General features: G+C 41.6%; 2 protein-coding genes across 4 annotated transcripts in view; one reads left to right on the forward strand and one right to left on the reverse strand.

Moving 5' to 3' along the window:
• Positions 1 to 20,749, forward strand: part of RP9 (RP9 pre-mRNA splicing factor) — a 150,542-nt gene that overhangs the window by 97,269 nt on the left and 32,524 nt on the right. The gene's annotated exons all lie outside the window — the stretch shown is intronic.
• Positions 1 to 20,749, reverse strand: part of FKBP9 (FKBP prolyl isomerase 9) — a 38,893-nt gene that overhangs the window by 13,331 nt on the left and 4,813 nt on the right. For both annotated transcript variants that reach the window (XM_057732096.1, XM_057732097.1), the window contains exons 2-6: positions 14,197 to 14,342; positions 13,481 to 13,670; positions 13,069 to 13,214; positions 10,056 to 10,245; positions 5,168 to 5,313 (exon numbers count right to left, since the gene is read on the reverse strand). In XM_057732096.1, the coding sequence (XP_057588079.1) occupies positions 5,168 to 5,313; positions 10,056 to 10,245; positions 13,069 to 13,214; positions 13,481 to 13,670; positions 14,197 to 14,342 (818 nt within the window). The remainder of the gene's footprint in view (positions 1 to 5,167; positions 5,314 to 10,055; positions 10,246 to 13,068; positions 13,215 to 13,480; positions 13,671 to 14,196; positions 14,343 to 20,749) is intronic.

Here is a 20,749-nt window from a genome sequence, read left to right on the forward strand (position 1 = left end):
CTCTTGCTCTCAGTACAGCCCCTGCTTGACCAGGTCCTGCTTCATTCACATGACTATCCAATTCTCTTCATCATAGTGCTTCATCAGCAACTGCCTACGTGATTGCCCCCTGCCCCAGGTGCTGGTTTCCCTGGTAACTGATGAGCCAACCTGAGGTCAGTTCCCCCTATAAATGGTGGCCTCTTCTCCCCATAAGTAGCAAAGATTCCTGCCATGTCCCGCCTGCTATCTGTCATCCACGATGGGGTGTCGCTCCAGGACCTTCGTAAGATCCCTTATCCAATAACCGGTTGATGTCTCTGTTGTTGTCTCTGGGCTCTTTCTTCAGTCTTGAGGTTGGACAACTACAAGGCTTGCAGGCCTGCAGGGTGCAGCCCAGCATCCACTAAGGAATGCTGTTTGCCACCAGATCTACAACAATTCAGTCATCAGCTGCTGCACTCAGGGACCTACAGCACACCTTGGAAAAAATTCCGGGCGAGGATCAGGAATAAGGTGCTTTGTGCTCTGGGAAAACTGGCAGAACAGGCCTCCAGGTAGTTAGAGGTTTTCAGGAGAAAACTTTATGAACCTAGACTCCTGCATCCTTCTACACTTAGAAAAGCACTAAAATCAATAACTGAGATACCTATTTCCCGTGACCAGCAGTTACTTTCTACCAAGATGTGTGCTTTATTGCGCACACCCCTTCTCCAAATTCACATATACACTCACCATCCCCCTTACCTCTTCGGAGCAGTTCTTCAGAGCTCTCTTGAGAGGCTATCTCCCAGGCTATAGTCCTCAGTAACCCCAAATAAAACTGAACTCACAAGTCTTATACTGGTGCTTTTTTTTTTCAGTTGACACCCTCAAAGGCACATTCATGTGCAGGACTATCTCAGGGCAAAAAGGAACACATCCCAGGACCACCCACACCCCTGTGCTCTGCTATCAGCTTATCTAGTACTTTCCTCTAGTACTTTCCTGATAACTAACCCAGCTTCTCAGGCCCCCAGGATCCCAGGCCCAAGTATTCTGATCAGTGGAGAGGTCAATCACACCCTGTCAAGTAAGTATTCCGTATCCAGCTTCTACATCAGCTCCTGGGACATTAGCATGAGTCGGTCTACCAGGTGTCTGATTAAAGCACAAATGCACATCAACTGAGGCATCAATAAGAATGTAAGCTTTGTGTGGGCTGGGAGTTTGTCTTTCTTTCTGCTGAATCCCCGACACCTAGGGCAGTGCCTGGTCATAAAGGCACTCAATAAATCTTTGATGGACCGATAAATGGGGTTGCTGGGCTTGCAGAAAACCAAGACTAGACCTCAAGCCATAAGATCCCACCTGCCCCAGGCAGCCAGCACTCCTCCCACTCTCATTCCCTCTATCTTGCTCTGCCTTCTCCAAAGAATCTACAGTGTAAAAATAAGGGCTGACCGGTATAGGGAAGCAAAACTTGCCACCCCAAAAATGTCTCTTGGACATGTGGATTATTTCAAGTTGAAAACAATCAACTCCCAAAAGACTCAAAAACGAAACAAAACACACACACACACACACACACACACACACACACACAAAAACCTTTTTTACCTCCTCCTTAACCGCCTAAAGAATGTAGACAGAGGACCTGTTGTGGGGAGGGGGGAATATCACCATAGATAACTACAGTATGAACTAGGTGTGTAAACAAGAAGGAACCTAGCAAAGTCTGTTGGTTCAGATTTCTCTGGTGTCCCAATGTCTGCATGGCCCAGCAAACATTTGTTTACCAAACAGTTGCTTTTCCACCTCCAGATCAATTGCCTTCCTCACCGTTCAAGTCCGAAACCACTACCCCCAACATCCTCTTCTGTCTTTAGTTAAAGGTGGTGTTTAAGGTGAGGGCTTTCGACATTTTGGTGAGTTGCTCAGTTTCCCTGGGTATCTCCCATATATAAATGTCATTAAACTTTGTTTTCCTCCTGTTAATCTGTCCCATATCAATTTAATTCTTAGACCAGCCAGAAGAACCTAGAAGGGTAGAAGGAACTATCTTCTTCCTCCCCAACACCAGCAAACAGGTGAATAATCCAACATTTCATTATGGCCCTGACGCCAGCCTCCTCTCTGAATAAACCCTTCAGAAAAGCAGTCATCAGCTTCATTTCATCACAGATGACAAAACATAAAGCAGCCGGCCTCCTGGGCCGGAAGGAAACACAGCAGCTCCCAGAAGTGTGGGTTTCCTCTGAGAACCCTGGGACTTCTGATTGGAGTTCTCAGTTCTCCATATATGGGTATCAACAAGTCACGGCCTGAAGGAAGCTCATTCTTCCCTTCTGCCTATGACACAGGCGGCGAGGGCCCTGGGTCCAATTCAGCTGCATCACTGGTTAGCTACTGTGGCCTCTAGCAAATGACTCAACCTCTCTGGACCTCGTTATCTTAACTGAGAACTGTTTTGAGGTTTGAACGAGCTCGTACATGAGAAGTCCTTGACAGTGTGGGTAACGTATTAGCTTTCTTCACTTTCGAAAGAGTACTTAAAAGGTAATATGGAAGTTGGGGAACAGAAAACCATTGAGGAAGTGATGCTTCCACAACCCTGCAGCAGAATCCATTCTCCACTTCAGGGTTGCAAATATATCCAAGTGCTCAAAGTTCAGTGCTGACCCCATGGAACAAAGAAATGGCCAGAGCCTTTACAGAAGGCCTACTCCCACCCCTCCACCAACCCTGGGAGAGAAAATGGCTGCAACAAAAAGAAATGCTAAGTCGGAGAGTCCAGCATTTCTTCCTTCCACAAATATGTACTGAATGCTTACCATGTGCATGGCCCCGTGGTACGCAGTGAGAAAGCCACAGACTTCCTCTGTGTCCTGACACCCTTCTAAGGTCGGTCCCTCAGTGATCAGCGTTAGGGCCTGTGTAAACCCCACAGGAGGACAAGGGCACTCGCTAATCAATAGGACAGAGACAAACGCTGTGCAAGAGCACCTGGGTGTTACTTGCCAGGGTGCCCCTCCACCCCATGGCAACAAATGATTCAGGGTGAAGCAATCTCATGCCCAGAAAATGTATGAGACTTCAAAGGTTTCCCAGAGCCTTATATAATTCTTTGCAGTACTGTCTCATACTTGAGAGAAAGCCAAGAGGAGAAAAATAATTTAAGCAAATGTTTTCCATCAGTATATTCTTTTTAGGGAAAGGAAGAATTAGTCCTAAGGGCATAATGAAACATGAATACTCTGAAAGCATGTGTCTATTCCTGTATGTATTTGGTTAGAAGTAGAACGTTACGTAATACAAAACAACAGAGCATCAAGACACTAGACAAACAGGACATGAAGCAAGCCCGGTGGAATGATCTTAAGATCTTAAGTTGTGATTTGTTGTGGCTTTATAAATCAGAAATTTAAGTCAGGAAAAAAAAAAACGTTCCTTCATGCACCCCTAGGTTCCAACCAACCTGATGTTTCTTAGATTCTCCAAACAAACCCTACTGGGAAAATTCTGAAATCCACTGTAGCAGTAGAAGTCAGAAGCAGGTGAACAAAATGAATGTGTACAGCCAGCCAGGCCAGCCAGAATCCTATCAGCAAAAAGAACACAAAAGGAAAATAAATACTGCATCAACTATTCTCAAGTAAGTTAGCAAAAAATGGTATCTGAGAAAAAAAAAAGGAAATATGGTTTTGAATACTATGCAACCATTAAAATTCTATGCAACCTGTTGGCATAAAACATTGTTCACAACAAATTAGGTAAAGAGAAAAATTACAAAGTAATATGTATAGATGATCCCATTTTTGTCAGTATTAGTGTAGATGGATATGTACTTATTTCCTTTTATCTACATAGATTCATATACACTCAAAAGTGTAGAAGGATATTCATACCATGGTTATATTAGTTTCCTGTGGCTACTATAACAAATTACCACAAGCTTGGTGGCTTAAAACATAAATTTATTCTCGTAACCCTTGAGTCAAAGTCTAAATTCAATGTATTGGCAGGGATGTGGGGTTTTTTTTCTTTTTGGAGGTTTCAGAAGAATCTGTTTCCTTGTCTTTTCCAGCTTCTCAAGGCCACCCTCCCCTGACTTGTGGCCCCTCTTCCATCCTCTAAGTCAGCAGCGAGTAGCATTTTCTCCTCTCTCTGGCCTCTTGCTTCCCTCTTACAAAGATCTTTGTAAGCACATCAAGGCCACCTGGATGACCCAGGATAATCTCATCTCAAGACCATCACTTAATCACATCTGCAAAGGCTGTTTTACCATGTAACGTAACATGTTCACAGGTTCTGGGGATTTGGACATGGACATCTTTGAGTCTGATATTCCACCTACCACATTAACAATGCTTATTCCTGGGTGGTAAGATTATGGGAGATTTTTGTTGTTGTTGATCTCTACTTTCTTTTTCTAAAGTCAACATATATTATTTGTGTAATTTTTAAAAAGAAGTTTTTGCTGTTTGGGTGACAAATATTCTAAAACTGGATTAAGGTGATAGTTGCACACCTCACTACATTTACTGAAAGTCATTGAATTGTATACTTAAAATGAATGGGTGGATTTTATGGTATATAAATAATACCTCAATAAAGTTATTAAAAACAAAAACCAAGATCTAATGTACAGTATAGTAAATATAGACAACAATATTGTATTATAATCATCAAACTTGCTAATTGTCAATTATCCCAGCCATCAAAAAGAAATGATAATTAGGTACCATGATAGAGGTACTAATTATCACTAGAATGGCAATCACATTACAATATACAAATGTATCAAAATGAGATGTACACAATGTTATATGTCAAATATATTTCAATAAAAACAAAAAACAAAAAAGGGGGATTGCAATTTACTTTCAAGTGTCTCAACAAAGTAGCTACATATATATGAAGTAAATATAGCAAGATGTTAACAGTTGGTGAATCTAAGTGGAGTTCACCGTACAGTTCTTTCAACTTTGGTGTAGGTTTTAAATTTTCCAAAAGGAAAACGAAAAGGGGCAGGGGGAACAAGGAGAAACGACAGAGCACCTCTAGAAACTAGAGTTATTTGAGCATTCAATTCTGAAGCTGGACTTTAGCTTCTTCTCTTGGGCTCTCAAGAGGCCCTGGTTCCAAGCAACGTGGAAGCAGCAGTTAGTGCTGCTCAGTTCAACCTTGGAAGGCAGCCAGCACTCACCTCTTCCTTCCTCGCCGTACCCCAGGTGAGGGGGGACCACGATCCTCCGCTTCTCTCCGATGCAAACACCGAGTAAACCTTCATCCATCCCAGCAATCACATAGCCCTGCCCAATGTACGTGTCAAAGGTGCGGTTCCTCGAGTAGCTGGCAAAGAGGAAAAGAGCTTGCTCACTAGGGACGCCACAGCAGCAGTGTAGCCGGTACCATGAGGCAACAAGAGCGCTGAGGCCTCCAGACCCCGGAACTGGGTGAATCCTAAAATCTGAGTACAAGCCAGGAAACACGCTCCCCTGAAATGATGAACAAGAGCCCACACACAAGGTGGGAGCTACCGCCTGCAGAAACGCTCCCAGAAACGTGCCCTCCAGCCCTCTGGTTTGGTCAGGTTATGAATGGGATGCGGGTTACCTGAAGCAACTGCCCAGAAATGTAGAAATGTAAATCCGACTGTACGCCTGGTGACCAATTCAAGTTAATGAAGAAAGCATCAAGGGAGCCCTTATCAGAAACTAAGAATTTCTCTGTTATCTCTTGTAAAGAAACAGTTTTATTCAGAAATTCTATTTAGAGTCTTCTATTACTGTAACATAAACAGAGTCTTCTATTATTCTAACATGAAGTTTCAAATGAAAGATGAAAAGGGGGGGAAAAAGAAACCAAGAATTTCTCTAAAAAGGAGAATACGTCTATTTGTGGGACCTGAATATTCGGACTGCCAGAAAAGTAGCATATATACTGAGAGCAATTTAACTCTGCAGTCTCCACCAGAGCCTGGATGAACTTGCCCTACTGTAAACCACGCTCACCAAACTACCTCCTGGTGAGTACCTGGGTTTCCCAAGTGCCTTTGGCAGGAGGCCCAAGCATTCCATTCAGTGGAAAGATCCAGCCGCTCTATAAATTGTCAGTTGAGTCTGATTACTATGAGTTCGGAGCAAACAGGAAGAAATTTCCCAAAGACAGATGATTCCAGAATAAAATAGTAAAACTTCATATGCCACGTCCGCTACCGAACTCTGAACCACAGTGATCTACACCCATTACCCACCCCTGGCTGGAGCAGATGTGGCAAAAAGCTCGTCCTGAAAGAACCAGTCTGTTCCACTGTCACCACATCACACATAGCCCAAGGATGACTGCGTCAGAGAAGACAGTCAGCAGTGGGGCCAGGGAGGAGAAAAGGCAGAGCTGTGAGGGGCTCTTCCTTCTCAACACCCCTCAGGGACCACACAGCCAAGGGGCATGAAGAAATGATTGTAACAAAGGATTCTCCTCACCCAGGAAGATTTCCTACATAATTATCTGTATTTCATTGTATATGTATAGAAGACCTATGAAATTCATAACACTGGTTCGCTGTGGAGAGGGGGACTCAGTGATTGAGGGACAAGGATAGGGGAAAAATTCTTTGCTGTATATTCTTTTATACTTTTAGGATTTTAAACCATGTCAGTGTATCACTTAGTAGGAAAAAACGATGTTCAAAAATAAAAAGAACATTCTCTATCATACAAATTAAAAAGCTACACCGGGAAGATCCCACGTGCCACGGGAGCAGCTAAGCCCGGGTGCCACAACTGCTGAGCCTATGTTCTAGAGCCCATGAGCCACAACTATTGAGCCCACATGCTGCAACTAATGAAGCCCGTGCACCTAGAGCCCGTGCTCCACAACAAGAGAAGCCACTGCAGTGAGAAGCCCACGCACCACAATGAAGAGCAGTCCCCACTAGACCGAACTAGAGAAGGCCCGTGCAGCAACAAAGACCCAACACAGCCAATAAGTAAATAAATACATAAATTCATTTAAAAAAAAGGAAAATGATGCATACTAATTTGCATGCCATTTAGCATGGCATATGCTATACATTTAATACATTTAAAGTAAAAACATTTTTTTAAACTTTAAAAAAAAAAAGGCTACAATAGCTAAAGGTGTGATAGTGACCCAGGAATAGATCACTGGAAAAGGATAAAACTTCTAGACCAAGACCCAAAAGAATTTCGTACATGATAAGTGTCAGATTTTAAATTAGTGAGGAAAGAACAGTTATTCAATAAAGGGTGTTGGAAAAACTAGCTAACCACCTGGAAAAAACCATTTAGCTCCTTACTGTCATACTGAACACCACAATAAATTTCAGATGGATTAAAGATTTAAACATGAAAGCATTTATAAGCATGGAGAAAGCCTGCAGGAGGTTTTTAATATTTACTTAGAGTGGTGAAAATGGAAGGGGTTGATGTTAAATTATTACATTTTATTAAGTATCTTTGCATTGTTTCACTTATATAAGAACACAATACTTTTTAAAATAAAAATTCTAATATAGAATATTTTAAAGGATAAAAAAATACAACCATTACAAGGGCAGGAGGAAAATACAGAAAAATATTTATATACTCTAGGGGGGACAAAAAGAAATCCAAGGGAAGGGGGAGACTTTTTAGCAAGTTACTCAAGACAGACTATTTAAGAATTTATATAAGAATAAAGGAAGCCAGGGACTTCCCTGGTGGTCCAGTGGCTGGGACTCCATGCTCTCAGTGCAGGGGGCTCAGGTTCGATTCCTGATCAGGGAACTGGATCCCACACGCCACAACTAAGAGTCCGCATGCTGCAACTAGAGATCCCGAGTGCTGCAACTAACACCCGACCCAGCGCAGCCAAATAAATAAATAAATAAATATTTAAAAAAAAAAAACACACAACAATAAAGGAAGCCATAAAGGAGAAGTGGAATGTATTTAACAACATAAAAGGTTTATATTTAAATAGATCAAAAGTCACAATAACCAAAATTAAAATGCAAATAAACAGGTGATATGCTTTCAACAATATGCAACCATAAAAGGGTTAATATCCTTAATGTACAGAGATCTTAAATCAATAAGAAAAGGACAAACACCAATATCCTCAATATAAAAACAGGCAAAAGACACAAACAGGTAAATCACAAAAGAAAATATCCAAAGTCAATAAACATTGGAAAGAATTTCAAACTTAATAGCAATCAAAGAAATTCAGATTAAAATTATAAAGTTCTACTTTTCTCCTATAAGTTGGCAAAGATTATTTTTAAATAATACCCAGTGTTACCAAGTTTGCAGGGAATGAGGTACTCTTAGTGATATAAAACCTTCCCTGAGGACAACTTGGCAGTTATATCAAAAGCTGTAAAAATACACATAATATTAGACCTAGAGATTCTTCTACAAATTTATCCTAAGGAAACAATCACATTATTTAAGATTTAGCTACAAAAATATTTATTGCAGTCCTACTTAGGATATCAAAAAATACAAAATAATAGGGATTGATTACTAAATTAAGGCAAATCTATATAATGGAATATTACTTAGCTATTAGGATGGATTAGACCCCAGTGTACTAAAATGGAAATCTGTTTGAAACCTAAGAAAACTGTGGTTCCATTAATATGGAAAGAAATCTGGTATCCACTAGAAAAATGGTTTTTCAACTAGAAATATAATTCCAGGGAATAAAAGACAGAATCAAGTTCATATGTGACAAGTAATTACACACACACTCTCTGAATTTTTTTTTAATAGAAAAAGAATAAAAACTACCCAAGTGTCATCAATGGGGAACAGTTAAATATGGTATATTCACCCAAGGAAACACTACACAGACATGAAAAATTATTTCTCTCTACATATTTATTAATATAGAAAAATTCCAACCTGAAAAAAAGCAAGGGGCAGAATAGTGCATATAGTACAGAGCATTATGTTATATATATAGTACATAATGGTATGCATGTATGTATATAGTATTCTATATTCTATACACTATAAAGGGGAGAAAATAATATAACAATTGTATTTGCTTATATCTGCTTTAGAAAAAAAATCCAAGTATTTGAAGAATAAAAAAAGAAACATTAATAAAAGTACTTAACTCTAAGTGGCTTGCAGGAGAGGGATGTGAGGTTGGCAGGGATGGTTGGTACAACATATCTTAACACATATTTTGTTTTCATTTTGAACGATGTGACTACTGCCTTTTTTTCCAAAAAAATCAAATGAAAAATTTAAAAGAAGGGCCTAGGAACAGGAAGACTGAATTATGCAAATAAAATGATACCATATAAAAATTCTTCTGTAATGTTTCTGGATGACTAATTAAACGAGACGTCTCTTACCTCAGAGAGACAGGTAGGTTGCTGCCACTACTTGCTTGCTCTATACGAAGCTAGGGGAACATTTTCCAAACAACACATGCCCCTGGAATGAGCAACACATCAAAAACCTGTTGTCTGCTCACGACTACAGGCTAAGCCTGATGAACAAAACTTTGAATAACAACAGGCTCAATAATTAGCCTCCGCAGGCATCAGGGTGGGAGCTGAATGCATCCAAACAGTCCCTGCAGCAGATAAGCCATTCAAGTTTGCCAAGTGCTTCCACCTACCTTCTCTCTTTAATCTAACCATCTCCTTGAGAAAGGTGCTAGCAACAGGGAATAAACTGAAGCTCAGGGAGATCAGATGCTATCCAAAATCACACACCTGGCGCACCACACACAGGGACTGGGCACCAAGTCTGTTCTCTTCCCGTCCTACCACCTGGACCTGCCTCCTGGTCACTTCCCACCTTGGACCCCAGAGTTGGGTTTATACTTGGATAGCCAAGCACAGTCTAGAGGGATGGTGGGAGCCTAGGGTGAGCCTCTCCTGCTTTCCTGCAGACCCATCTCCCACAGGTCCCAAGGAGACTGTTCCAATAGCCTCTGAAGGAATTCAGAATCAGAAAATAGAAACCTACATTGGAGATGGAAATACTAATGCAAAATCAGCACTGACAATCTGTAAACTGTATTTCGTAAGATGTTCTGGTAAGTGAAGGATCCTGTTGTTTGCTTACCTGGAATCAAAGAATGTGCCGTCCAGAAGTGTGCCGTTGTAATGATACCTCAGGAAGTCCCCGCTTTGACTTCGCCTCTCACAGTTTTCAGGTACTACCTTATTCTCAATGGAAATGCCATCCTTGGGGTTATGGAGGTCCAATAACGCAACATCAAACACCAGAGATGCCTGTCCAGGAATGTCTTTCCCTAGAGTGGAATAAAGGAAGATGAAATCAGGACACAAGATTTAGGAAGTATCAATACTTTAACTACAACTCAGCACCCACTGCGATGGTGTTACACATCCCTTGAAGTTTTCAAGCCAAGGAAACAAATGTTCTTCCATATCTTGGGTGGTCCCCCATGGCGTCTAACCACGCTGTCTCACCATGGTGTCCAACCGTGGGCTGGCGGGTATAATTTGAAGCCTGGCTTCCTCAGAAAAAGGAGCAAATATTAATGACACGGAGACTACTGTGACCACATTTTCTATGCTTGTGCTTGCAAATCAAGGCTCTATGTGGGTGGCTATGCACCCACATGCAAACCCAAATACATACCTCTGTGGGTGTCTGTTTGTATACATATGCAAATCACAGACATTCCAAAGCTTGGATCTGCTTCTGGAAAACACTACATAGACTTGTTCTTTGGAACTCACAGCCAATTTTTAAAAAATTTATTTTATTGAAGTATAGTTGTTTTACAATGTTGTGTTAATTTCTCCTGTACAGCAAAGTGACCCAGTTATATTTATATATATATAATTTTTCATATTCTTTTCCATTATGGTTTATTACAGGCACTGACTATAGTTCCCTGTGCTACACAGTAGAACCTTGTTGTCCCTCCATTCCATACACAGTAGTTTGCATCTGCTAATCCCAAACTCTCAATCCATCCCTTTCCCACCTCCCCTCCTCCTTGGCACCCCCAAGTCTGTTCTCTATGTCTGGGAACTCACAGCCAATTTTTTAAAGGCAAAAATTCAATCCTTTAAGCGCATCCAAAACAAGGTATAAATAAAACTAAAGTTAGATGAGATGAGGGTAAACAAAACGGCACACACCAGCCAAAATATAAATAGTCCTCAATTCATTTCTATCTCACTTCAGGATGGTACTGCTTCTCGTGGAGGTTCCCTACAGTGTGGACTTATTGAATATGTGCAACACGATAATCTGTATGAAGAGATTATTGGGCACTAGCTCTTCCTGCAAAGATCAGCATCAACCAATACGTAACTCTAAATCCAGGACCCTGGGATAAGAGGAAGTTAGTTACCTGACAAACCACCTACCTTAACACTCTTACTTGTTACGTCACGCAAAGGAGAAGGCCTGGGCAAGTGAGCCACAGGGCACGCCAAGCCGGGCTCCTTCAACTGGCTCTCTGGCAGAGCCCACCCCTCTGTCTCCTTCCCCTCAGAGGAATGATGAAATCTGCTGAAAGTGGGCTGCTGAGTCAGCCTCTGGAATGCCAGGTGCGGTTAATCCCTGAAATGCAGGTGTGGGGTGTGGGAGGGTGTGTGATAGAATGCTAATCTTTTGTACTTTTCTGTATCTTTTAATTTAATAGAAAGCAGAAAGCCTTAAAGTAAGCCCGGGGTTTAAATTTTTCTAGCATTATGATGTACTACTTGAATATTTGCTTTTTTTAATAACAACTTTATTGAGATATAATTCCCATACTATACAGTTCACTTATTTAAAGTTATACCTGGATGGCTGAGCACAGTGTCAAAGTATAAAGCATTTAAAAATAACTATTTTAAATAAACTATTTATTTTAAATATTTAAATTATTAATTATTTATTTAAAATAAGTCACATTCCTCACAGCAGGCTAGGCATCCAGTCTTATTTGGTATGCTGTATGCACGTGGGTGATGACAAGAGGATTTGGGGGCCAAGGGGAATGAACTTCCACTAGCCAAGGATGAGACAGTTTGAGTATCGATAAGAAGGATAACATATCTTGGGGAGGGGAGAATTAAGATATATATACGGCAGTTGTTTTCAAGCTTTATTTGTCTTGTAGCAGGTTTTTAAAGAAACTGCAGATTACCAGTAATAAAAATGGAGGTCGACAGGAGAGAAGGCTCCCCCTCTTCCTGCTCTGTAGACTTAGAGCCAGGAAACATAGCTTGGAAAACATTATATTAGGGGGTTATTAGAAGCTGGGTATCACTGTCAGTAAACTTCTTAAATAGCATCATTTTCTTTTTTTCCTTCCTTCCTTCCTTCCTACCATGCAGCTTCTGGGATCTTAGTTCCCTGACCTGGGATCAAACCCATACCCCCTGCATTGGAAGCTCAGAGCCTTAACCACTGGACTGCCAGGAAAGTCCCGAGATGGCTTACTTAAGAATAATGAGGGTGAGATGAATTGAGAGATTGGGATTGACATATATACACTACTAATACTTTGTATAAAATAGATAACTAATGAGAACCTACTGTATAGCACAGGGAACTCTACTCAATGCTCTGTGGTGACCTAAATGGGAAGGAAATCCAAAAAAGAGGGGACATATGTATACGTATAGCTGATTTACTTTGCTGTACGATAGAAACTAACACAACATTGTATAGCAACTATACTCCAATAAAAATTTTTAAAAATAATAATAAAATAGTGCTAGGTGGGGAAAAAAAAAAAACCAATGACCACGAATAGGTGGAGATTTCTGCAACTTAATCATCAGACAGCAGATGATCTAAACTAGCACCATCCAACCCAACTTCTACAGTGATGGAAATGCTCCATATCTGCCCTATCCAATGTAGTAGCCCTCGGCAACAAGTGGCTTTTAAGTACCTGAACTGTGGCAGGGTGACCAAGGTACAGAATTTAAAATTTATTTAACTTAATTTAAATGTAAATAGCTACATGTAGCTAGTGGCTACCATACTGGACACTGGAAGTCTAGACCAAAAGCTTCGGTGGGTTTCACATGGTAAATTAAATTAACCTCTGCAAAAGAAATAAAGACAGAGGAGAGTGACTTGAAGAATGAGAAGGACTTACCATCTCCATCTTCTCCATAGGCCAGAAAAGGAGGAATGGTGATGATGCGCTTTTCTCCCACACACATCCCCAACAGCCCTTTATCCATTCCAGGAATCAGCCAGCCAATTCCCACGTATGTGTCATACGTTTTCATACGATTGTGACTGAAAACCAACGAGAAAGGGGAAAACGTCCATACTATGAGGGCATTTCTAACTCAACCTTCAAAAGGTTTTTGTTACCCAAAACTCAGCTGACCAATGAACTCATACCCATCTCTGGAGAAAAGGCATGTATGTATCTTTGTTCCCAATCACAGAGCAGTGGGGAACGAGTCCCTTTTCTGGTTTCTCCATGGGCATAAAAAGCAGATGAGATAGAAGGAACTAAGGAGCATTTCAATAATATTCCCACAAACGGCGGGACTTACCTCGAATCAAACAGTGTCCCATCCAAGAATGTTCCATTGTAGTGGTACCTTACAAAATCAGACACCTGGATGGTCCGAGGGCAACTGAGGGGCTTGAAGTAAGTATGAATCTGAACCTGATCTTCTGAATTCCAGATATCCATCAGAAGTACATCAAAATGAAGCACTGAATCTGGGGGGATCACACCAGCTAGAAAACAGAGTTCACACTGAGAAGCTGCTGCCTTTCGGGCCACACAAATTAACACCCAGGATGCTGCCAAGGTGCATGGAAGCCAAAAGGGCTCAAGGGGGCACATACAATTCCAAAGTGAGCCATGTTCCCTCCTTCTTTCCTCCAAATGAAAAAAAAAAAGGTTTTGGCCCTGCCCTGCTGCTTGCAGGATCTCAGTCCCCCAACCGGGGATTGAACGGCAATAGAAGCTTGGAGTCCTAACCACTAGGCCACCAGGGAACTCCCTCCAAATGAAATTGCAAGAAAAGGAAACAACAAAAATTTCCTCTCGACGAGAAGAACATTCAATACACCTGTATTAATAACACTTCTTTCATAGCTAGAATACACAAGATGAAATTAAAGCTGTGTGTGTGTTCACTGCTTCTCATTTTCCCCTACCTGGGGCTTCCAAGGACTCTCAAGTCTGCCTGACTGAAGAGCCTGCAAACGTTCTGGTTGTTCTGGCAGATGTGTTTACAAGCGCAGAACAAATACTTACAAACTCCTTCACTTCCGTAGGCCAGTTTTGGGGGGATCGTCACAAAACGCCTCTCATTTACACACATCCCGACCAGAGCCTGGTCCATCCCTGCAATCAGTTGTCCTTTTCCCACAAACACGTTGAAAGTGGAGTCTCTGTCATAGCTGAAGACCCAAAAAGTAGAGAGAGAGAAGGAAAAGTATAAATAACCCTGTCCTTAGTGAAACCAAGCTGTAAAAATGCACCCATGGACAGAGTGAGGTCACTGTAAAGCAAAAAGCCCACAGAGGAGTTACTGATGCAGGAAATGTCTTCACTGAACAGTACCTGCAGGGTTGGAATTTTTAAATTACCTTGAATATTGCCAGCAAATCTAGTCAGATAGTCATTGGCATAACTCTCTCTAGAAAAAAATATATGTTAAGCTTGTTGTGAAATAGCTACCAATTCTTCCTTTATATAAAAAAAAAAAATTTACTCCATTCCTAACAGCAACATCACAGATACTCGTGTGCAAATTCACACTAATTTTCTTTTCTTTTCTTTTAAGTCAATAAGTTAAGGAAAATAAATAATAGAATCATGGCTATGATCCAAGCTCTCATCCTCTTCAAGGTCAAACTCAGCAACAACAAGGGGGTGCCAATTAGGATACTATGCTGGGCTTTGGGGGATATAAAAGAAGTCCAAGGCATGGACTTTGCCTATCAAGCACCTTATAAACTGGCAGAGACACCTATAGAGATTTACACACTGTGCTTAAGAAAACGACTACAGAGCTTGGTTTATAATAACGAAACACTGGAAATAACTTAGAAGTTTAAGAGTACAGCACTGATTGCATATAAGGCAAGGACATTTAATAAATGCTCTATGGCCATTTAAAAATAACAGATTTCTGCTATAGGGATGTGATGTATAGCATTACTATAATGACTATAGTTAATAATACTGATAGTGGATATAGTTAATGGTGACTATAGCCAATAATACTGCGTTGCATATTCAAAGTTGCTAAGAAAGTAGATCTTAAAAGTTATCATCACAAGAAAAAAAGTTTTGTAACTATGTGTGGTGATGGATGTTAACTACACTTATTGTGGTGATCATTTTGTAATATATACAGATATCAAATCATTATGTTGTACACCTAAAACGAATATAACATTATATGTCAATTATACCTCAATAAAAAAAGACTTCAATTCATTGGCAGAGAAGGACATACACGTGAAGAGAAAAGTGCAGGTTACAGAGCCACATATAAAATAATCCCATTTTGAATCTACATATATAGATGCATATGAAAAATCCACATGGTGACACATGAAATATTATCAATGGTAATCTATGGGTGGGAGATTTCAGGTGACTTAATTTGTCTATTCTTTAATTCTCTCTTAATTTCAAAATGATCATGGAATACAGTCAGACCTCTGTATCCTCAGTTTTCATTTCACAGATTCAACCAACTGGAAATTGAAAATAATTTTTTTAAATTTCAGAAACTTCCAAAAAGCAAAAACTTGAATTATGCTGAACACTGGCAACTATTTACATAGCATTTACATTGTCTTAGGTATTAGAAGTAATCTAGACATGATTTAAAGTACACAGGAGGATGTGCCTAAGTTACATGCAAATACTACACCATTTTATGTAAGGGACTTGAGCATCTGAAGATTTTGGTATCCAAAAGGGTCCTGGAACCAATCCCCCATGGATACTGAGAGACAACTGCACTTGTATAATAAAATGTTAAGAGCTGTTAGAATTTACCTCATTAGGACCTGCTGCCCTTTGTTTGGTAAATTACTTCTACCTCTTCCGCATTTTCCCTAATGAACAGTTTGAGCGGGCAGCACAGTCCACCTCACCACCCATCAGGTCAGCTTCCTCAGATCTGCTGTCTCCTTCCCTTTCTCCTCCTAGTTTTACAATGCATTTCACAGCCTTCCTTTCTCCAAGGTTCGTGAACAGAAAGCAAGCATCCAAGTTCTGGCCAACAAGCCAGAGGACAAAAGCACACGAGCAGCTTTGTGCCCAAGTCGGCTCTACACCTCCACCTTCTATCTCCAGGGGACCAACACCCACCCCAGGGAATGCCAGCTCTTCAATTTCACTTGGCCTGGGCCTTGCCACACCCCGAACCATCAACACACTAAAGGATTTACACAAGTCAGGGATCAGCATTCCGGCTTCAAAGACTTCTCAGACACAGACCATGTGCAAACAGCAACAATGCACAGGCTGGAAACTTTATATTTTTCATCCACAAAACCCAAATTTAATGAGAGTTTTTAATAATAACTACTGTTTAGAGAGCATTTATTATGTGTCAGGCACAGGGGCAACCTAAGCTTTTTCATATGCTACCTCATTTAAGCCTCTTACAACACTCGAAGGTAAGTGCTGTACTCAGGCTCCTTGGAGGTGAAAAAATTTCCCAAGCTCACAAAGTTAGCCAAGTGGGGAAAAAAAGCTAGAACCCAGGGCTGTCTGACTCTTACCCTCCACACACAGGGCCTCCCTAGATGGTGTATAAACACTGGTATGATCTCGCGGCATTAATTTATTCATTTGATGACTGCCTAAGGAACATGCTAAAAACAAAAAACACCTTTCCGAAAGAAAAAGTATAATTTACATGCATGAGAAACTAATAATGCAAGACCAGTTTTGTCTACTGCTGAAAACTCTGACCATTTGGAAAAATAAAGTTGTTCTGAGCAAGTCTGTGCTGATCAGTTCGACCGGCACAAACTCATGTGCAGGGTCGAGCCAGGAGCTCGTCATGAAAATTATTTCTGCAAGTGCTGGAATTCGCACTTATTCAGCCTGTCTCAGGATCAGGCTTATTTGCAGACATCAACAACCGAGGGCCTGCAAGAAACAGATGATGTGCATAACTAGGAAGCTCCAGTAAAGTTTAATAAAGGGGCTGTGTGCAGGGTGCAGAGAAACAATTACGGGACAAGTACCTCTGGGGACAAGTAGGGGCTGCCGTTGTCACACCCAGGGCTGAAGGATTCCGGAACAGAGAGTTCAGAGCACCTGACAGGAGCTAAGCTAGCACATTTGGTCTAGGGACACAGCCCATGTGATGACTCTACAGGCAGGGAGTCAGAGGAATAAACATCTCCACCTCACTCTCCTCTCTCCCTCTGATCTCCTGCTGATGCCCCACTGGCCGAACCCAACCAGAAGCCAGACAACAAGGGGGTATATAACCCATACTATGCACATGTAGTCCACACAGATCAACCTCCCAGAGCAAAAAGCAAGTGGAACAGGGGAGAGTGGACCTAGAAAGGCAAACGCAAATTCTCTAGCACATCCAACACCCCCTTTCCTCTCCACCAGTTTATTTTTTCTCCCCTGCTCATTCACAGCTGTAGAACCTTTGATTGTTGCCCCTGATGTTTCTATCTTCCTCTGTCCCAAGGTGGGTATGGGAGGTGGCTGCAGCATCCTCCGACGATGCTCTTCCAGATGATCGACCCAAGGACCACTAAGACAAGGAGACATCACATAACACCCATCATATTCAACTCACTCCACTGCTACAGACAAGCACACATTGTCTTGTACTTATTCCTCAGGATAGGTAACTAGGCCTGTGGCTGCATTCTTAAAGCATAGATACTGTGGCTCTACTTCTAAATGTAGGTTGCAATCTGCAGTGAGGATGAACTTTACAAAGAACTTACGACAAACTGAACACACTTACTTCTTTAGCGTCCCCAAAGCCCATTCCTACCCAAGCTCCTAAGCTTCTCTTTTTAAAAAAAGGACTTAGAAAACCAGAGCCTGGAGACTCTTGCTGTTAAGAGATGGCAACATTTTGGAAGATGGAAATCTAAAGAAGGAACAGAAATTGACCTAGTGGGGAAGAAACAGAATCTAGATGTGTGCAAAAGGGGATCTGGCCAAGGGTAGAGGCCGTGTGCCTCCCAGAGCCTGCAGAGGCTGCAGAGCGGAAGGCGGTAGGGCGGAAGGAAACCTGGAGCTTGAAAGTCCAAATTCACAACAGCTATGCATCACCCCAGAGCCCTTTTCCCACTCCCAGCAGCTTGGCAACTATAATTTTAAGCTTTATGGAATTATTTAACTGCTTTTTAAACTCTGCATCCATGTTGCTTAAAAAATTAAATTAATTTTAAAGCTTTTTGCCAAAATTTGACATACACGTATATTTACTACTTGTTGCTGAGATTATTCTGATCTCAGATCCAGGAACAAAGTTAAAGTGGCCATTACAAAGGGGAGAGAAAATGGCCCTACAGCTAGCAGAACTGGAGCCCTCATCAGCTATGAAAGGAAAAGACAGCTTGCTCCAAATGCCAATTTTAGATTCAGTTTAGACAAATAATAATGAATACATTATTCCCCCCATCTTTATTGAGGTATAATTGACAAATAAAAATTGTGTATATTTAATGTGTATAATTTGTTTTGATACATTGTGAAATAATTGCCACAATCAAGCTAATTACCATATCCATCACCACACAGAGTTACCATTTTCTTTTTGTGGTAAGGACACCTAAGATTTACCTTCTTAGTAAATGTCAGGTATACAGTACAGTATTATTAACTATATTCACACTGTTGTACATTAGACTGAATGAACTTCTTTGGAACATTAAAGAGATTGCCACATTTTGAGAATTCATAACAGGAGGGAAGCAAGTTAATAAAGAGCCAGTTGACTGGTTATGGGAACCACCTTCTGGTGTCTCCAAGTCGGTCAGATGACTGGCTCACACGGGACCTGCTTGACATGAGGCCTGTGGTCCTCGCCAAAGCCGCTGGTGAATGAGACTAAAACATTCATGAAATGCACAAAAGCAGAAACTCACCTCCTAGCTGGATGCCTAGCCCTGGGATGACACAGGTGAGATTCAACACCCTCCCCAAGCTGAATTCCACCACTGAGCTTGGGCCCAACTCAGATAGACAGGGGCCAAGTCTGATGTTTCTGTCTCCCACCTCCCTCCCCACACCTCTTGCTCCCAAAGGTGACTCTGGGCTTCCCAGACACTTTGCCCAAGAGTACCTTCCTCAAACAACCCCCTCTACCAGCAGCTAATAAGGCTTGGCAGGGGGGAAAGGCAAGCCATTAATGATCTGGCAAACTACCTGCCTGGTACTCAGACGGAAAAATGAGAGGAAAAGAGAGAAGGTGAGGGAGAAAAGAGGAGCGAGTAGGAGTGCAGAGGAAGGAGAACGCATCTATTCACACCTCCACGGAGGGTCAGAGCCTGACACATGAGCGGTTGGCTTGGATGGTCTTCGGTGCATTAAACTGTCATTAAAAGAAAAGGTTTGCAAAGGAAAGTAAAATCATTACATTGTTGTGGATTTTTGTTTTAAAGCAACTGCACAAATTAAAATGTCAGATCTCTATAAATAATTCTTATTTTACACACGTTCTCAGCCTAGCAAAATATAGCCAACTTAATCAATACAAATGTATAAGTTGCTTGCAATGACCCACAAATGAAAATGAAAAGTAATGCCATTAAGTCTTCAAAGGAGGCATTAAGTCAGCCTGCCATTGACCCCCCAGTAAGAAGAATGAAAAAGAACTTTCCCTAAAGTTAGCAGAAGTGCACTGTGCAGCTCTTCTTTCTTTATGTGGCTTTTCCATAGGAAGACCTGCCATGCAGATCTACACTTTAAATGCTTCCTGCCTAAGTGAGCGTGTCCTGACCCGACCAGTCTCTCTCCAGCGCACCCGGACACCATCAGAGATGCTGCCCAGCCCACTGGCTCCTCTCTGAGATCCAGTCCTACAGAAGGGATGAGCCTTAACACCCTTTCACTTAACACGTGACTTAATATCCATGTGAGGGGAAGAGGGGCAGGAACCTGACCAAATGGGAGAGATCCTGGGAATGTGAAATTGAGACAAATTCCAGTTAGTCAGCATTACTGGACCCAAGAGGTCACGTATGTGGCATGGAAAGCCTGCTGGAGCTCTCTTTCAGGGAGGGGGAATAATACGGCCCCTCTGCAATCCGTCAGAGAGAGCAGAAAGTCACCTTAGTTCAGGATCCTGGATCCTCAGAAGGAATCCCAGATCACTTCCAATAAATTCCCTTCCTTTCTTCTTAAGCCAGCTGTAATGGGTTTCGGGGCCCTCCCCCCACCCAGACTTGAGGGTAGGGATTTTTTTTTAAATAGATTTTGTTTTTTTAGAGCAGTTTTGAGTTCACAAAAAAATTAAGCAGACGATACAGACATTTTTCCATAGACCCCCGCCTCACCCCCACATACACACACAGCCTCCTCCATTATCAGCAGAGGGCATCGCCAGAGTGGTACATCTGTTATCATCAAGGAACCTACACTGACATGTCATTATCACCAAAAGTCCACAGATCACTTCAGGGTTCACTCTTTTTTTTTTTTTTAAGTTTATTAATTTATTTATTTTGGCCATGCAGCATGTAGGATCTTAGTTCCCCAACCAGGGATCGAACCTGCGCCCCCTGCATTGGAAGCATGGAGTCTTAACCTCGGGACCACAGGGAAGTTCCCCATCAGGGTTCACTCTTGGTGATGT

This window comes from Hippopotamus amphibius, chromosome 4, assembly GCF_030028045.1.
Source record: "Hippopotamus amphibius kiboko isolate mHipAmp2 chromosome 4, mHipAmp2.hap2, whole genome shotgun sequence".
NCBI classification, from domain to species: domain Eukaryota; kingdom Metazoa; phylum Chordata; class Mammalia; order Artiodactyla; family Hippopotamidae; genus Hippopotamus; species Hippopotamus amphibius.